The sequence below is a fragment of the Mus musculus genome, chromosome X (assembly GCF_000001635.26).
Source record: "Mus musculus strain C57BL/6J chromosome X, GRCm38.p6 C57BL/6J".
Lineage (NCBI taxonomy): Eukaryota > Metazoa > Chordata > Mammalia > Rodentia > Muridae > Mus > Mus musculus.
In genome coordinates this window covers 157,237,135-157,257,028 of record NC_000086.7, presented here as the reverse complement: position 1 = coordinate 157,257,028, position 19,894 = coordinate 157,237,135, and the positions used below count along the sequence as shown (strand labels likewise).

The 19,894-nt window shown below is 38.3% G+C and overlaps 1 protein-coding gene across 1 annotated transcript in view; it reads left to right on the top strand.

Annotated features, from left to right (window-relative positions):
- Nucleotides 1–19,894, top strand: part of Phex (phosphate regulating endopeptidase homolog, X-linked) — a 253,212-nt gene that overhangs the window by 158,258 nt on the left and 75,060 nt on the right. The window contains exon 14 of the mRNA NM_011077.2: nucleotides 18,573–18,676. Within this exon, the coding sequence (NP_035207.1) occupies nucleotides 18,573–18,676 (104 nt within the window). The remainder of the gene's footprint in view (nucleotides 1–18,572; nucleotides 18,677–19,894) is intronic.

Genomic DNA, 19,894 nt, shown 5'->3' with positions numbered 1-19,894 from the left:
AAGTTTGCAAGTCCAATGGGCCTCTCTTTCCAGTGATGGCCGACTAGGCCATCTTTTGATATATATGCAGCTAGAGTCAAGAGCTCCGGGGTACTGGTTAGCTCATAATGTTGTTCCACCTATAGGGTTGCAGATCCCTTTAGCTCCTTGGCTACTTTCTCTAGCTCCTCCATTGGGAGCCCTATGATCCATCCATTAGCTGACTGTGAGCATCCACTTCTGTGTTTGCTGGGCCCCGGCATAGTCTCACAAGAGACAGCTACATCTGCGTCCTTTCAATAAAATCTTGCTAGTCTGTGCATACTGCTTTAGTCTTTAAGTTTATACAGGCTTTGTTCATGTTGATTCATAGGGCCTTGTTCTCTTGGTGTTCTCCATCCCCCCTCTCTCCTACATTCTTTCTGCCTCCTCTTTCATGAGGTTCCATAAGCTCTGAGGGGAGGGATTTGTGAAGAAGATAGTGTATGAATTTTAAAGCACCTACTTGACCCAATGTCTGGCACATAGTAGGTTCCCTATAAAAAATAATCTCATGGGGGTTGGCAGATGGCTCAGTGGTCAAGATCTTTCAGAGGATTGGGTTCTATGAGCCAGTTGCCTTCAAAAACTCCTAACTCTAGCTCCAGGGGATTTGGTGCCCTCTTCTGGCGTTCTCTGGCATGAGCACACACATATACACATAGATGTAAACCAAACACCTATACATATAACATTTTAAAAAGGTAGTCCTGTGGGTCAAAATGAGAACTGTCACGACTAAGAATGATATCTCTAGGCTACAAAGTACTCTAGAAGGAGATCCAGGAGACTTACCTGGATAATTGTGTGTCATTGGTAAATATTCCAAGTAAGGATATGGGAGGGTAGTGGTTATGAGCATGAACCTAGGAATCAGAATGCTTAGAGTGAAATTCTCAGGCTTTCACTTACTATCTGTGGGACCTGACACAGATTATATATCTTCTCTGTGCCTCAATTTCATCATTTGCAAAATGAATGATAGTAATCTTGCCTATACAGGATTGTCATAAGGAACAAATAAAATGTTCAGAGCCTTCACTGGCACATAAACACAAACATGAGCATTAGCTATGACACCTTCAACTTGCAGTTATGATAGTGGTAAGATTTTTTCTTGTTCTTCATTTGTTTTTGGTCTGGAAAAGTCAAAGTCATCATGAATTAATGCATGCAGTATCCAGGTCCCTCAAATTGATTTAAAAGGCTATATAGATGGAACTGGTCCAAGCCTTAATCCAATCAGGCAGCATTCAGAGCTTGCTCACAATCCTTAGTTGATCAGGTTTTGTTGGCAGCCTGCTGCTGTCCAAATTGAGAGTCCCAGATTTAAGGCTTCACCGAACACAGTATCTTTTGTGAAAAGAAGCCAGATATCAAATAGTATACACTTCTCCAGGGTCTCAAGTGCAGCCACCAGCTACCAAGATTTTTAAGCACTTTTGTGAAGAAATGGTTTGCCCAACTCATTGACAAAACAGATTGAAATTATACCCAAGCATTTCTACCAGTTTAAAAAGCCAATGGTGAACAAAATCAAAATACATTTCTGTTCAGAAACTGATAGAGACAAATGAATAAGCCCAACCAGAAAAGAGGTTAAGGGATTATGCAATTGTAAATCATACCACTAAGGATAAGAGAAAAATGACTGAAATATCCTGGGTACACAATAGTGTTTTCAGTTTTAATAAACATGTAGATAAGGACTACTAGAGAGCCTACATTCAATTCATGCTAGTACAAGCTCTGAGCATAAGGAGCTGTTAGAAATGAAAAGCAGCTTGCTCAGTCTGACCCAGGTGAAGATATGATTCATCAGGCACAAATATAAAAGGAAAGAGGAGAGTGATTAGGAGATGGATCAGAGGGAGGTCAGGGATAAAGGGTGCAAATTGTAGTTGAGCTCATATGAAGATAAGGAGAAATGAAAAGAGTTAAGAGGTGAATGTGAAAAAGGGTCAGAGAATATCATTTCCCCTCTGAGAATGACAAAGTAAATTGAGATACTGTGCCAAGTGTTTCTGAACAACAGTTTTTCTGCACTCTTTGTTAAGAGCAAGAAGAAATGAACTACCCTTCATTTGAAATGACATCAGTATGAAGACGAAGGGAAGTGTCGATCAGTCTTCAAATTAGTCCTATAAAGTATATATTCTATTTCATTGATGCTTAACAGAAGTAGACTGAAAAGTGAGTTTTTACCAATTTTGAAAAGAGCAAAATAACTTACACTGGGTATTTCAATCAGAGGAAATAGGTTGGAAGGTAGGGAATAAAGGAAAGTTGAGGTAAACTACACATTAGTAACTCAAGGTTTTTCTCTGCTCTAGCCATGGTCTGTCTGTCTCTGTTTCTTTCTCTTTGTGTGTGTGTGTGTGTGTGTGTGTGTGTGTGTGTGTGTGTGTGTGTGTGAATAATAGTGTCACTGCAACACAGCAAGAGTGTGATGACTTTTGGGTAGATTACTCCATTAAAATATTATGATAATTATTCATTCATTCTTTGGAAAAAATGTTCTCAGTTATCTCAAGTAATTCATAGTTACCATGGCATTGGAGAGCTAAGAATAGGCGCAGAACATGGAATGCCATGGTACCCTCAATCTTCTAACCAGGCCTCCTTATCTCTCACACAGTAGATTTCATCTGGAGTGTTTTACTGGCAAGAACCAATAAAGTACTGCTCTTCCACACTAACATAGAGGCAGGACATGTGTTGAGGACATTACTATGTGTTGGCTGAGGCTCTCAGTCACCTTTACATGGCTACTTATGGGGAATTTCTATGTTATATTATATATGTAGATGGTTAAACGTTTTGAAACACACCCCTGCATGTATACATATATGTTTACACCCATATGTGTGTGAGAGAGAGAGACAGAGACAGAGAGACAGAGACAGAAACTTCTCATCCAGTTCTTGTGAACATCTATCTTTTTATTTTGATCCATTATTTAAATAAGGGAAATATAAATTCAAAATATAGACTCAATTAAGCATTCAGAAATTTCTTTGGGTACCTAACAAAGTCATACAGATCCTTAGATATATCTCTGAGCATCCTTAAGTAGATTTGAGTTAAATGGGAGAACTCTGCTTCTGTTGGCATAGGCAGTGTCTTATAAATATAGCCTTACTTTTCTACCAAACAAACAAACAAACAAACACGAAACAAAAACCCAACAAAAAATCCTGAACACATCTCCTTGTTCTCCTTGTAATGCACGTCCATCACCTAAGTTGAGTAGTGGAAGAGAAGGAAATGATTACTTTATTCTTCTACTTTATTGATGGAAACTGGTACTTTGCATCTACAGTAGCATCTCCCAGAAGGGGAATCCAGGATCCATTTTAACAAGCTGGATAGTGGTTCAAACAGAATGACATGAGAACCCCAACTAGTTCTACAAAGGTCACTCAGTTGAAAGGTCAAAATGGAATTGATTGAAAGCCATTATCAACTTGACCTTGATGTTCTTTAGTAACTGACAAGAAAAGAGGCTTTTGACCTAATTTGTCCCTTGAAAAGGTTTAAAAACTTCAGAGTGTTTGTGAACATTCACTTTTGCTTCTGTCTGAACAACAAACAAAAGTTTCTCAAAGGTTACTGGACTTCCAAGGTTTTTCTCATTAGTATGCAGTGTGATAAAATTTAAACTATCAAAGTATCAGAGGGTGGAAAAATTTTGAGGCAGAGGAAAGGAACTAAAACTACCCACAATATTGGTACTTCAATATAATTCTGTTAAAGTCCATTGTTACTTTCTGTTTCTCTATAGCTGTCATTTGTGTTAACACATAATTTATGTTTTTCCTTTACAGTTCACATTTTGTGCTGTCACTTTCTCCTATAGACATTTGCTAATATTCCTTTAACAGCTCTACAATATCACAGAAGAAAGATGCTCACTCCCTGCTTCCATATAAGCACCAATTCTTACCTTCTTCTATGTTCTCTTTGTTGAATCACTGAGATTTCCTATTTGAATCAAAGGGAATAACACTAAATTAGGAGCCAAATGGTTTAGAATTTGTAGCTTTATCTGGTTCCTCACTCTCTAGTTTCTGCCTATCAGATGTTGATACAATGATGGTCCACTCTCTACACTTGAACAACAACAACAACAAAATCAACAAAAAAACCAAGATGTGTTCTTGTGAATTGTGTAACATCATTACTTGTGGTAGCTTAATTAAGTCAGTTTAAGTAGTTATAAATATTCTCAGATTAATTATTAAAACAATATAAAAGTATTATTTGGAATATAGACAAACTAAGCTTTCAAGTTCCAATCCTCCCATCTCAGCCTCCCAAGTGCTGTGATTACAGGTGCATGCCACTACATGCTCAGGAAATTTGGGAATGGTTCTCTCTCTAAAGTCTGTGAACCAACTTTGATGTCAGCTTTTGGTTTTATAGGTGTAACAAGAATATACTAAAGTTAGCAAACTTAGTAAAAAACTGACTTCAGGGCCTGGAGAGATGGCTCAGAGGTTAAGAGCACTGACTGTTTCTCCAAAGGTCCTGGATTCAATTCCCAGCACCCACAACTGACTGTAATTCTACTTCCAGGGGAATCTGATGCCCTCTGTGGGCACCAGGCAGAAGAACATCAATGTAAATAAAAGTGAAGAAATAATTTAAAAACATTAAAAATTGACTTCACTGATATGACAAAAATTGATAATATATTCAAAGGATAATCTGAACTCAAGAAAATATTTGAATTTTCTATTAGTTATAATCATATTTTGAAGGTCCTGGACATATCCTTTAGCTCTATGGCCCAGAGATGTCTTAGCATTGCTAATTAAAGTGGCTTCCTAAAACATGTTTACTGTTCTTATTTTAGACTAAGAGAAATTCTTTATCTTAAAATAGAGCCAATACTAATATTTATTTTTATTATGAAACATTTCTAATATTATTATATGTAAAATAGGATAAGGGCTCATATTAAACATATATTATCAAACTAATTTTATACATGCATTTACATATGTTTCATTATTATTATTACTGTTATTATTGTTATTATAATTAGAGAGAGATGGGGGTGGTATTATGATACTCTGGTTGGCCTCAAAGTTCTAGGCTCAAGTAATCCTCTTGCTTTAGCAAGCTAGGTACCTGGATAACAGGTGTATTTCACTGCCTGGCATACACATAAATGTTCAATGAATAAAATAGGTACATTTTAAGTTCTCTATATAATGAACTTCTGATTTTAAACTCTTCTCCCCATTTTTATCTTCTTCAAAATATAAACACTATCTTAAATTTAATTTTATTGGCATAACTTTTTGATTAATAAATGGTACACAAACAAATATATAATATTGTTTCCCATGTTATATACTTGACCTTAGACAAAAGACTGAGAAGTGTTTTACTGTGCATTTCAATACAATATGTTTCAATCATAATATAATATATTTGACGGCACAGATCTTTCCTCCACCCCCTGATGCTTTTTCATGACAATTTTAAATTTTCTCATATATATGACTTGCATATTAACCTTGGTTTTGAGACTATTTCATATTAGTGGACATAGAACATTCATTTAAACTTCTGTACTGCTTTTTTTTTAATTTTAAAAATTATTTTCTTTATTTACATTTCAATTGTTATCCTCTTTCCTAGTTTACCCTCTGATAATCCCCAATCCCCTCCCCCTGCTCCCCAAACCACCCACTCCCATTCCTGGTCCTGGCATTCCCCTACACTGGGGCATAGAACTTTCACAGGACCTAGGGCCTCTCCTCCCATTGATGACTGACTAGGCCATCCTCTGCTACATATACAGCTAGAGCCTCAAGTTCCACCATGTGTTTTCTTTGATTGGTGGTTTAGTTCCTAGGAGTTCTGGGGATACTGGTTAGTTCATATTGTTGTTCCTCCTAGGAGGCTGCAAACCCCTTCACCTCCTTGGGTCCTTTCTCTAACTCCTTCATTGGGGACCTTGTGCTCTGTTCAATGGATGACTGTGAGCATCCACTTCTGTATTTGACAGGCACTGGCAGAGCCTCTCAGGAGACAGCTATATCAGGCTCCCGTCAGAAGTCTTTTGTTGGCAACTGCCTAGTGTCTGGGTTTGGTGGTTGTTTATGGGATGGATCCCCAAGTGAGGCAGTCTCTGGATGGTCATTTCTTCAGACTCTGCTCTGAACTTCATCTCTGTAACTCCTTCCTTGGGTATTTTGTTCCCCATTCTAAGAAGGAATGAAGTATCCACACTTTGGTCTTCCTTCTTCTTGAGTTTCTTGTGTTTTACAAATTGTATCTTGGGTATTCTAAGTTTCTGGGCTAATATCCACTTATCAGTGAGTGCATATCATGTGTGTTCTTTTGTGATTGGGTTACCTCACACAAGATGATATCCTCCAGATACATCCATTTACCCAAGAATTTCATAAATTCATTGTTTTTAATAGCTGCATAGTACTCCATTGTGTAAATGAACCACATTTTCTGTATCCATTCTTCTGAGGAGGGGTGTCTGGGTTCTTTCCATCTTCTGGCTATTATAAATAAGGCTGCTATGAATATAGTGGAGCACGTGTCCTTATTACATGTTGGAGCATCTTCTGGGTATATACCCAGGAGTGGTATTGTTGGATCTTCCAGTAGTACTATGTCCAATTTTTCTGAGGAACTGACAAATTGATTTTCAGAGTGGTTGTACCAGCTAGCAGTCCCACCAGCAATGGAGGAGTGTTCCTCTTTCTCCACATTCTCACTAGAATCTTCTGTCACCTGAGTTTTTTATCTTAGCCATTCTGACTGGTGTGAGGTGGAATCTCAGGGTTGTTTTGATGTGAATTTCCCTGATGATTAAGGATGTTGAACATTTTTTTTAGGTGCTTCTCAGCCATTCGGTATTCCTCAGATGAGAATTCTTTGTTTGGCTCTGTACCCCATATTTAATAGGGTTGTTTAGTTTTCTGGAGTCCAACTTCTTGAGTTCTTTATATATATTGGATATTAACTCCTATCAGATTTAGGATTGGTAAAGATCTTTTCCCAGTCTGTTATGTGGAGTTCCTTGATCCACTTAGACTTGAGCTTTGTACAAGGAGATAAGAATGGATCAATTCTCATTCTTCTAAATGATAACCACCAGTTGTGCAAGCCCCATTTGTTGAAAATGCTGTTTCCCCCGCCCCCATTGTCAAAGATCATGTGACCATAGGTGTGTGGGTTCATTTCTGGGTCTTCAATTCTATTCCATCGATCTATCTGTCTGTCTCTGTACTGGTACCATGCAGTTTTTAATCACAATTGCTCTGTAACAGCTTGAGGTCAGACATGGTGATTCCACCAGAGGTCTTTTTATTGTTAAGAATAGTTTTTGCTATCCTAGGTTTTTTGTTATTCCAGATGAATTTGCAAATTTCCCTTTCTAACTTGTGAAGAATTGAGTTGGAATTTTGATGGGGATTGCATTGAATCTGTAGATTGCTTTCTGCAGGATAGCCATTTTTATTATATTAACCCTGACAATCCATGAGCATGGGAGATCTTTCAATCCTCTGAGATCTTCCTCGTTTTCTTTCTTCAGAGACTTGAAATTCTTTTCATACAGATCTTTTACTTCCTTAGTTAGAGTCATACCAAGCTATTTTATGTTATTTGTGACTATTGGAAAGGGTGTCGTTTCCCTAATTTGTTTCTCATCCTGTTTATCCTTTGTGTAGAGAAAGGCCATTGTTTTGTTTGAGTTAATTTTATATCCTGCTACTACACTGAAGTTATGTATCAGGTTTTGGAGTTCTCTGGTTGAATTTTTGGGGTCACTTATATATACTATAATATCATCTGCAAATAGTGACAATTTGACTGCTTCCTTTCCGATTTGTATCCCCTTTTGTTGTATAATTGCTCTGGCTAGGATTTCAAGTACTATATTGAATAGGTAGTGAGAGAGTGGGCAGCCTTGTCTAGTCCCTGATTTTAGTGGGATTGCTTTTAGTTTCTCTCCATTTAGTTTGTTGTTGGCTACTGGATTGTTGTATATTGCTTTTATTATGTTTAGGAATGGGCCTTGAATTCCTGATCTTCCTAAGACTTTTATCATGAAGGGGTATTGGACTTTGTCGAATGCTTTCTCACTATCTAATGAGATGATCATGTGGTTTTTGTCTTTGAGTTTGTTTACATAGTGGATTACGTTAATGGATTTCCATATATTGAACTATTGTTGCATCCCTGGGATGAAGCCTATTGATCATGAAGGATGATTGTTTTGATGTGTTCTTGGACTCAGTTTTTGAGAATTTTATTGAGTATTTTTGCGTCAATATTCATAAGAGAAATCAGTCTGAGGTTCTCTTTCTTTGTTGGGTCTTTATGTGGTTTAGGTATCAAAGTGATTGTGGCATCATAGGATGAATTGGGCAGAGTACCTTCTGTTTCTATTTTGTGGAATAGTTTGAGGAGTATTAGAATTGAATGTCTGATAGAACTCTGCACTAAACCAATCTGGTCCTGTTTTTTTTTTTTTTTTTTTTTTGTTGGGAGACTATTAATGACTACTTATATTTCTTTAGGGGCTATGGGACTGTTTAGATCATTGATCTGATCCTGATTTAACCTTGGTACCTGTTTTCAGTCTAGAAAATTGTCCATTTCATCCAGATATTTCAGTTTTGTTGAGCATTGGCTTCTGTTGTTATGTCTCCCTTTTCATTTCTGATTTTGTTAATTAGGATACTATCCCTGTGCCCTGTAGTTAGTCAGGCTAGAGGTTTATCTATCTTGTTGATTTTCTCTAAAACAAAACAAAAACAAAACAGCTCCTGGTTTGGGTGATTCTTTGTATAGTTCTTTTTGCTTCCACCATGTTGATTTCAGCCCTGAGTTTGATTTTTTTCTGCTGGCTACTCCTCTTGGGTGAATTTGCTTCCTTTTGTTCTAGAGCTTTTAGGTGTGCTGTCCAGCTGCTAGTCTACGCCCTCTCCAGCATCTTTTTGTAGGCACTCAGAGCTATGAGTTTTCCTCTTAGGGATGCTTTCATTGTGTCCCATAAGTTTGGGTATGTTGTGGCTTAATTTTCATTAAACTCTATAAAGTCTTTAATTTCTATCCTTATTTCTTTCTTGACCAAGTTATCATTGAGTAGAATGTTGTTCAACTTTCATGTGTATTTTGTTTTTGTTTTTGTTTTTTGTTCTTTTTTTGTATTTTTGTTTTTCTGTTTTTTTTTGAGACAGGGTTTCTCTGTATAGCTCTGGCTGTCCTGGAACTCACTTTGTAGACCAGGCTGGCTTCGAACTCAGAAATCCCCCTGCCTCTGCCTCCTGAGTGCTGGGATTAAAGGCGTGCACCACCATGCCCGGCTTATTTCAATATTTTTGTATCTACTGAGGCCCGTTAGGTGACCTATTATATGGTAAATTTTGGAGAAGGTACCATGAGGTACTGAGAAAAAGGTATATTGTATTGTTTTAGGATGTAACGTTCTATAAATATCTGTTAAATCCATTTGTTTCATAGCTTCTGTTAGTTTTACTGTGTCTCTGTTTAGTTTCTGTTTCCAGGATCTGTCCACTGATGAGAGTGGGGTGTTGAAGTCTCCTACTATTATTGTGTGAGGTGTAATGTGTGATTTGAATTTTAGCAAAGTTTCTTTTATGAATGCATTTGGAGCATAGATGTTCAGAATCGAGAGTTCAGCTTGGTAAATTTTACCTTTGATGAGTAAGAAGTGTCCCTCCTTTTCTTTTTGGAGAACTTTAGGTTGGAAGTCGATTTCATTTGATATTAGAATGGTTACTCCATCTTGCTTCTTTGGACCATTTGCTTGGAAAATTGTTTTCCAGCCTTATTCTGTAAGGTAGTGTCTGTCTTTGTCACTGAGGTGGGTTTCCTGTAAGCAGCAAAAAGTTGGGCCCTGTTTAAGTATCCAGTCTGTTAGTGTGTGTATTTTATTGGGGAACTGAGTTCATTGATATTGATATATTAAGGAAAATTGGTTGTTGCTTCCTGTTATTTTTGTTGTTAGAGGTGGAATTATGTTTGTGTGGCTATCTTCTTTTGGGTTTGTTGAAAGATTACTTTCTTGCTTTTTTCTAGGATGTAGTTCCCCTCCTTGTGTTGGTGTTTTCCATCTATTATCCTTTGTAGGGCTGGATTTGTGGAAAGATATTGTGTAAATTTGGTTTTGTATGGAATACTTTGGTTTCCCCATCTATAGTAATTAAGAGTTTTGTTGGGTATAGTAACCTGGGTTGGCATTTGTGTTCTCTTAGGGTCTGTATGACATCTGCCCAGGATCTTCTGGCTTTCACAGTCTCTGTTTAGAAGTCTGGTGTATTTCTGATAGGTCTTCCTTTATATGTTACTTGACCTTTTTCCCTTACTGCTTTTAATACTCTTTCTTTTGTTTTGAGCATTTGGTGTTTTGATTATTATGTGATGGGATGGATTTCTTTTCTGGTCCAATCTATTTGGAGTTCTGTAGGCTTCTTGTATGTTCATAGGCATCTCTTTCTTTAGGTTGGGAAATTTTCTTCTATAATTTTGTTGAAGATAGTTACTGGCCCTTTAAGTTGGAAATCTTCCTTCTAGTCTACTATCCTTAGGTTTGTTCTTCTCATTGTGTCCTGGATTTCCTGGATGTTTTGTGTTAGGATCTTTTTGCATTTCACATTTTCTTTGATTGTTGTACCAATGTTTTCTATGGTATCTTCTGCACCTGAGATTCTCTCTTCTATCTCTTCTATTCTGTTGGTTATGCTTGCATCAATGGCTCCTGACTTCTTTTCTAGGTTTTCTATTTTCAGAATGGTCTCCCTTTGTGATTTCTTTATTGTTTCTACTTCCATTTTTAGATCCTGAATTGTTTTGTTCAATTCTTTCACCCGATTGGTTGTGTTCTCCTGTATTCCTTTAAGGGAGTTATTTATTTCCTTCTTATAGTCCTCCATAATCATCATGAGAAGTGACTTTAGATCCATATTTTGCTTTTCTGGTGTGATGGTATATCCAGGACTTACTATGGTGGGAGATTTGGTTGTGATGATGCCAAGTAACCTTGGTCTTCGTTGCTTCTGTTCTTATGCTTGCCTCCTGATTATCTCAAGTGCTTGCTTCCCTCAACATATCTGATTAGAGCGTGTCCTTCCTGTAATTCCGGTTGATTCAGGACTCCTCAGAGTCCAGCATTCTCTGTGATCCTGTGATTCCGGGATCCTATGAACCTGAGATTCTGGGTGTGTCAGAATTCTTGGCAGTTAAGCTTCCTCTGAAACCCTGAGATCCTGTTATGACCAAGCTCCTGGGCTCCTGGGCTCCTGGGCTCCTGGGCTCCTGGGCTCCTGGGCTCCTGGGCTCCTGGGCTCCTGGGCTCCTGGGCTCCTGGGCTCCTGGGCTCCTGGGCTCCTGGGCTCCTGGGCTCCTGGGCTCCTGGGCTCCTGGGCTCCTGGAATCCCAGGATCCTGGGCATGTTACAATGCCTGGAAGTGGTTTCTCCTCTGGGCATCATGAGGCTGTCTGCTGTGTTTGAAAGCAAAGTATACCAGCACCAAACCGAAGGGACCTGAGCCCCTGGTCTGGCGGGTTTTCTGAGTCCCTGCTCCTGCTGGCTCAGGCCGGTTGTGATTGTTTTGGAACAGATGTTGAATTCCACTCACCAGTGATCCTAAGATCCTGGGCTTGCTAGGCCACCTGCAGAGTGGAGAGTCCTCTGGGGACCAAGGGACTGTCTGCTGGGTTCGTGCCCAAGTTGTCTCGGGGTTGGCGCTGACCGGAAGTGCTCTGTACTGCTTTCTATTATGCAACCATGCTGTGCTTTATTCATCAGCCTTGTCTCCCTAGTCTAAGTAGTTTTAAGAAGGGACAATTTGAAGTCACTGCCTTAAATATTTTGGTCAAGCAGAATGGCTCTATTGCCAGTTTGTATTTTTTCATTTCCTCCATTCTCAGTGTGTATTCAGCTGTTTTATCCCTGGCTCAATATTTTTGCCTTGCCCTCTGTGAAGATTAACATGACTCATTGTGATGGTTTCTATATGCACAGCACAGGGAGTGGGACTATTAAGAGGTGAGACCTTGTTGGAGTAAGCATGTCACTGTGGGCATGGGCTTTAAGACTCACATCTTAGCTCCCTGGAAGCCGGTCTTCTCCTAGCAGCCTTCAGATGTAGATGTAGGACTCTCAGGTCCTCCTGCACCATACCTGCCTGGGTGTTTCCATGCTCCCACCTCGATGATAATTGACTGAACTTCTCAACCTGTAAGACAATTCCAATGAAATGTTGTTCTTTATAAGAGTTGCTTTGACATTATGAACTAACAAGTACCCCGGAGCTCTTGATTCTAGCTGCATATGTATCAAAAGATGGCCTAGTCGGCCATCACTGGAAAGAGATGCCCACTGGACAGGCAAACTTTATATGCCCCAGTACAGGGGAACGCCAGGGCCAAAAAATGGGAATTGGTGGGTAGGGGAGTGGGGGGGGGAGGGTGTGTGGGACTTTTGGGATAGCATTGGAAATGTAATTGAGGAAAATACGTAATCAAAAAAAAGAATTGCTTTGGTCATGGTATCTGCTCACAGAAGTAAAATCCTATCTAGAACACTTATTAAGAAAATATTTCTTCTGAGACACAATATCTGCTCTATATTTGGGATCAGATAAATGTGAGCTAGGCTTTGGACAACAACCAGGTTACCTATTAAGTCTCTAATCATCATATTGAATATATATATATATATATATATATATATATATATATATATACATACATACACACACACACACACACACACACACACACATATCAATGTGTATGGGTTTCATACATATTTAGTGACTGTATTTCAATTTTTCTTTTTTTTTTTTACTTTAAAAAGGACTACAGTATTGGCTCAGCAGTTGAGAGTATTTGCTGTTCTTGAAGAGGACCTAGATTTGGTTCTTAGCACCTACATTAGGTGGCTTATATTCACCTGTAACTCCAGTACCAAGAGATCTGATGCCCTCTATTGCCTCTGTGGGATATGCACACATGTGGTGTACACATATATTTACATACTGAGGTGCACATACACACACATACAAAGAAATAAAAACTGTGGTTTAAAGTTATCAAAAAAGATTACTAGTAAGAAATTACTTGTGAGTTTTAGATTCAGTTAAGTTTGTTTTTCCATGACTAGCCTAGGATGTTTTATTTTTCAGTGTTTTAAAGAATAGGAATTGAACACATGGCAATGGTGGCACATGCCTTTAATCCCAACACCCAGGAGATAGAGGTAGGCAAATCTCTGTGTTCGAGGCCATTCTGGTCTACAGAATGAATTCCAGAATAGACAAGAGTTACACAAAGAAATCCTATCTTGAAAAGCCAACCATAGGATCAGAGCAGCCAGAGGTGCTCCACTCCCAGGCTCTCTAATAATCCCAGGATCATAGGATCAGATGTGAAGAGGACACAACACCTGCCCCAACACCAGGGAGTAACTGGGACCAGTGGGACATAGGCACCAAGGAACTCCACCTGACCAGTCTGGGAAGGAACTGCACTAACTTTGCAGCCATTCCCACAACACCCAGAGGAAGCTCTTCTCCTAGGTGCTCTAACATGCACAGGATCACAGGATCGCAGGAGCTTGGTCATACCAGGATCTCAAGGTCCCAGATGCAGCTTGACTCCCAGGAGCTCTGAAACACCCAAGATCTCAGGATCCCAGAATCCCAGAATCACAGGATCACAGAGACAGCTGAACTCTGAGGAGTTCTGACACAACCATGATCACAGGAAGAAAAAGCTACAGTCAGATATAGTGAGGGAAGGTAGCACTAGAGATAATCAGATGGCAGGAGGCAAGTATAAGAACATAAGCAACAGAAACCAAGGTTACTTGGCATCATCAGAACCCAATTCTCCCACCATAGGAAATCCTGGATACACCATCACACCGGAAAAACAAGATTCGGGTCTAAAAATCACTTCTCATGATGATGATAGAGGACTTTAAGAAGGATGCAAATAACTCACTTAAAGAAATATAGGAAAACACAGGTAAACAGCTAGAAGCCCTTAAAGAGGAAACACAAAAATCCATTAAAGAATTCCAGGAAAACACAATCAAACAGGAGAAGGAAATGAATAAAACCATCCGTGATCTACAAATGGAACTAGGGACAATAAAGAAGTCACAAAGGGAGACAACCCTAGAATTAGAAAACCTAGGAAAGAGATCAGGAGTCATAGATACAAGCATCACCAACAGAATACAAGAGATAGAAGAGAGAATCTCAGGTGCAGAAAATATCATAGAAAACATTGACACAACAGTCAAAGAAAATGCAAAAAGCTCCTAATTCAAAACATTCAGGAAATCTAGGACTCAATGAGAAGATGAAACCTAAGGATAATAGGTATACAAGAAGGCGAAGATTCCCAACTTAAAGGACCAGTAAATATCTTCAACTAAATTATAGAAGAAACCTTCCCTAATCTAAAAAAAGAGATTCCCATGAACATACAAGAAGCCTACAGTACTCCAAATAGATTGGACCAGAAAAGAAATCCATCCCATCAAATAATAATCAAAACACCAAATGCTCAAAACAAAGAAAGTATTAAAAGCAGTAAGGGAAAAAGGTCAAGTAACATATAAAGGAAGACCTATCAGAATTACACCAGACTTCTAAACAGAGACTATGAAAGCCAGAAGATCCTGGGCAGATGTCATACAGACCCTAAGAGAACACAAATGCCAACCCAGGTTACTATACCCAACAAAACTCTTAATTACTATAGATGGAGAAACCAAAGTATTCCATGACAAAACCAAATTTACACAATATCTTTCCACAAATCCAGCCCTACAAAGGATAATAGATGGAAAACACCAACACAAGGAGGGGAACTACATCCTAGAAAAAAGCAAGAAAGTAATCTTTCAACAAACCCAAAAGAAGATAGCCACACAAACATAATTCTACCTCTAACAACAAAAATAACAGGATGTAACAATCACTTTTCCTTAATACCTCTTAACATTAGTGAACTCAATTCCCCAGTAAAAAGACAGACTAAAAGACTGGATACTTAAACAGGACTCAACTTTTTGATGCATACAGGAAACTCACCTCAGGGTCAAAGACACAAATACCTCAGAGTAAAGGGCTGGAAAATAATTTTCCAAGCAAATGGTCCCAAGAATCAAGCTCGAGTAGCCATTCTAATATCGAATAAAAGCAACTTTCGAACAAAAGTTATCAAAAAGGATAAGGAAGGACACTTCATACTCATCAAAGGAAAAAAATCTACCACAAAGAACTCTCAATTCTGAACATCTATGCTCCAAATGCATGGGAACACACATTCATAAAAGAAACTTTACTAAAGCTGAAACCACACATCGTACCCCATACAATAATGGTGGGAGAGTTCAATGCTCCACTCTCAGCAATGGGCAGATTGTGGAAACAGAAACTAAACAGAGACACAATGAAACTCACGGAATTTATGAACCAAATGTATCTAACAGACATTTATAGAACATTTCATCCTAAAACAAAAGAATATGCCTTCTTCTCAGCACCTCATGGTACCTTCTCCAAAACTGACCATGTAATTGGCCACAAAACAGACCACAACAGATACAAGAAGATTGAAATAATCCCATGCAGCCTATCAGATCATCACAGCCTAAGGCTGGTCTTAAATATCAACAATAACAAAAAGGGAAAGCACACATACACATAGAAGCTGAACAATGCTCTACTCAATGATAACTTGGTCATGGAAGAAATAAAGAAAAAGTTAAAGGCTTTTTAAAATTTAATGAAAATGAAGACACATTAGACCCAAACTTATGGGATACAACGAAAGCAATGGTAAGAGAAAAACTCATAGCTCTGAGTGCCTCCAAAAGGAAGCTGGAGATAGCATATACTAGCAGCCTGACAGTACACCTAGAAGCTCTAGAACAAAAGGAAGCAAATTCACCCAAGAGGAGTAGATGGCAGGAAATAATCAAACTCAGGGCTGAAATTAACCAAATAGAAACAAAAAGAACTATACAAAGAATCAATCAAACCAGGAGCTGGTTCTTTGAGAAAATCAACAAGATAGATAAACTCTTAGTCAGACTAACCAGAGGACACAGAGACAGCATCCAAATTAATAAAATCAGAAATGAAAAGGGAGATATAATAACAAATTATATCTTAAAATAACTATTCTGGTTTTTGAATATTAACAGTTGAAAATATTAAAATCATGTTCTACAAACATAAAAACAAAGAAAAACCAACCAACCAACCAAACAAATATAACTAAACAAAAAAGATTGGTTCATAATCAGCATTCTTTCTAGTTAAAAATGATACTCTCAATGGATACCCCATATATATATGGGAAACATTTATTGGACTTAGTGTGTTGGGAGGAAGATGGGAAATAACATCAAAGTAGTTGGGGGAGCTGAAGGGAGGGAGTAAGATATTGATATGACCAGGGTGTATTATATACCTGTATGAAATTTTCAATAAAAAATTAAAAATACACATTTGCACATAGTGTTTTTTTTTCTGAAATCCAGCCTCCCTGTAGCTTTTTTTTTTATTATCACTACACAGTAGGTGTTCATTAGAAGGGTAAGTTCTAAGGAAGAGGATCTAGAGAACAGAATGTTAAGGGTTTGGGAAGACAAATATGACATACTTTTTCTTATTAGTGGGAAGGAAAAATATAGCAGAAGTGGAAGAGAACATGGAGTAGGAAAAGAACCAGTAGGAATAGGAGAGAAATAAGTGTAGATAGATAATAGGGTGAGAAAATATGATCAATGTTCCTTATATACATGTAAGATAATGCCAGTGAAACCTACTCTGTTGTGCAATTATTATTATTTTTATTTGCTTAAACATATTTTTAAAATTAGGTATTTTCTTCATTTACATTTCAAATGCTATCCCAAAAGTCCCCCATACCCTCACCCCCACTCCCCTACCCACCCACTCCCACTTCTTGGCCCTGGTGCTCCCCTGCACTGAGGCATATAAAATTTGCAAGATCAAGGGGTCTCTCGTCCCAATGATGGCCGACTAGGCCATCTTCTGATACATATGCAGCCAGAGACACAAGCTTTGGGGGTACTGGTGGTTCATATTGTTGTTCCACCTATAGGGTTGCAGACCTCTTTAGCTCCTTGGGTACTTTCTCTAGCTCCTCCACTGGAGGCCCTGTGATTCATCCAATAGCTGACTGTGAGCATCCACTTCTGTGTTTGCCAGGCACCGGCATAGCCTCACAAGAGACAGCTATATCAGGGTCCTTTCAGCAACATCTTGCTAGCGTATGCAATGGTGTCAGCATTTGGAGGCTGATTATGTGATGGATCCCTGGGTGTGACAGTCTCTAGATGGTCCGTCCTTTCATCTCAGCTTCAAACTTTGTCTCTGTAACTCCTCCCATGGGTGTTTTGTTCCCAATTCTAGGAAGGGGCAAAGTGCCCACACTTTGGTCTTCGTTCTTCTTGGTTTTCATGTGTTTTGCAAATTGTATCTTTTATCTTGGGTATTCTCTGTTGTGCGATTATTATAGCTGAATAAAAATAGTGAGCACTTTAAAAAAAGGAATTTATTCTTGGTTGTTTACTTACTCACATGTTTTTCTTATTAATGGTGGTTATGTATCTATTTCACTTTTTAATTTATTATGCCAATAAGAGATTTTAGAAGCAAAGCTTTCAAGAGCACTGCAAACTATTGCTTTTACCACAATACAAACATCAATAGAATACATAGGTGAAGTAGTGCTAGTTTTGGATGGAATACAGTAGAATTGAAACTGTTTGTTACTCTTGTTTCAGAAAAAAACTCTAACTAAATAACCTATTATCTTAGTAAACAACATTGTTGTGAGTCCTCATTTCCTTAGTCCCATGTAGTCTATAATCTGTGATCTGCCTATGTAATTTTGCTTTTTGGTAATCAAATCCTTTCTTAGTGTCAATAGATAAATCTTGTTAATAATTAAATTATTTAGGCAACTCCATTGCACTTAGGGTGGAAAATAGGTTTGTGAATTAATTCCCTTTTCTCCTTTATAAACAAATGTCAATTACAGTAAAGTGGATTTTAACTTCTGACTAAATTGTCATCTATAAGCTAAATGAGGTTTCAGCTGTATACTCTGAATGTGATTAGAAGGATCTTATGTGACAAATTTAGAAAAGATCAAGAACTTGTGAGCCAAGAAATTTCGGATCTAAGATACGTTTGGCAAAGTTTAACGTGGATTTTTCAATTATAAAGTAAATGGAACACATAGTAAATGACCGAAGCCTTTCTTGTTTTCTTCCCTGTGATCCAGAAATGATCATATTGCTTTTTGAACTTTTTATGTTAAAAGAAAATCACTGAGATTAAATTTCATGGCTTTGTGAATCTTGAGTTATGGCTGAGCGATGTTGGGAGGGCAATAGCGTCTCTTCTGGTTGCTCCTTAGTGGGTTGAAGTCTATTTTTAAAACCATCTCTTATCTGCATTTAGAACAATAATGATGTGGTTTGTTTTATGCAGATCAAATTTTCAGAATCGGACTACTTTGGCAACGTACTGCAAACCCGCAAGTATTTAGCACAGTCTGATTTCTTCTGGCTAAGAAAAGCTGTTCCCAAAACAGAGTGAGTATTTTTAAAAAGTGAAATAGATAAATACATTGGTGGGAAGTGGAATCTCTTTAGATTAAACTTTTTAATTCTCCTCAACTCAGGGTAGCCAGCTTGCTAGTTATTTTGCTTTAGCAAAATCTGTACCATGGATGGCCAGATCTCTTTTCTGATATTGTGTGGTACATATCTTCCATCTATTACAGACCTCCCAATCTTAGCATCAACATATATCAGAAGAATGCTCATTAGGAGGCAAGCGTTGAAGCTATTTCTAGCTGTAGTTATATGTAAACATACAGAGAATATTTCTATATAAACTTCTCTACATTTTCATAATTTGGTAGAAATATTTGAAGATGTTAAAGAATGAATACTTTAGCACTAAGTATGAGTAGCTATGTATATGAATTTATGTAATTAAGAAGCAATTAGAAGGATGGACCATCTAGTGATTGCCATATGCAGGGATCCATCCCATAATCAGCTCCCAAACACTGACACCATTGCATACACTAGCAAGATTTTGCTGAAAGGACCCAGATATAGCTGTCTCTTGTGAGACTATGCCGGGGCCTAGCAAACACAGAAGTGGATGATCACAGTCAGCTATTGGATGGGTCACACGGCCCCCAATGGAGGAGCTAGAGAAATTACCCAAGGAGCTAAAGGGAACTGCAACCCTATAGGTGGAACAACATTATGAACTAACCAATACCCCGGAGCTCTTGACTCTAGCTGCATATGTATCAGAAGATGGCCTAGTAGGCCATCAGTGGAAAGAGAGGCCCATTGGTTGTGCAAACTTTATATGCCCCAGTACAGGGGAACCCCAGGGCCAAAACGTGGGAGTGGGTGGGTAGTGCATTGGGGGGGTGGGTATGGCGGACTTTTGGGATAGCATTGAAAATTTAAACGAGGAAAATACCTAATAAAAATAAAATAAAATAAAAAAGAAGCAATTAGAGCAATGATTCTCAATTTGTGTGTCTCGGCCCCTTGGGGGGGGTGTCAAATGACCTTTTCACAAGGGTGACACATCAGTTATCCTGCAAATCAGCTATTTGCATTTTGATTGATAACAGTAGCAAAACTACAGTTATGAAGTAGCAATGAATTAATTTTATGGCTTGGGGTTACCACATCATGAGGCACTGTATTTAAGGGTTGCAACATTAGGAAGGTTGAGAACCACTGAAATATAAGATACTTATTGAAGTAGTCTATGTCAAA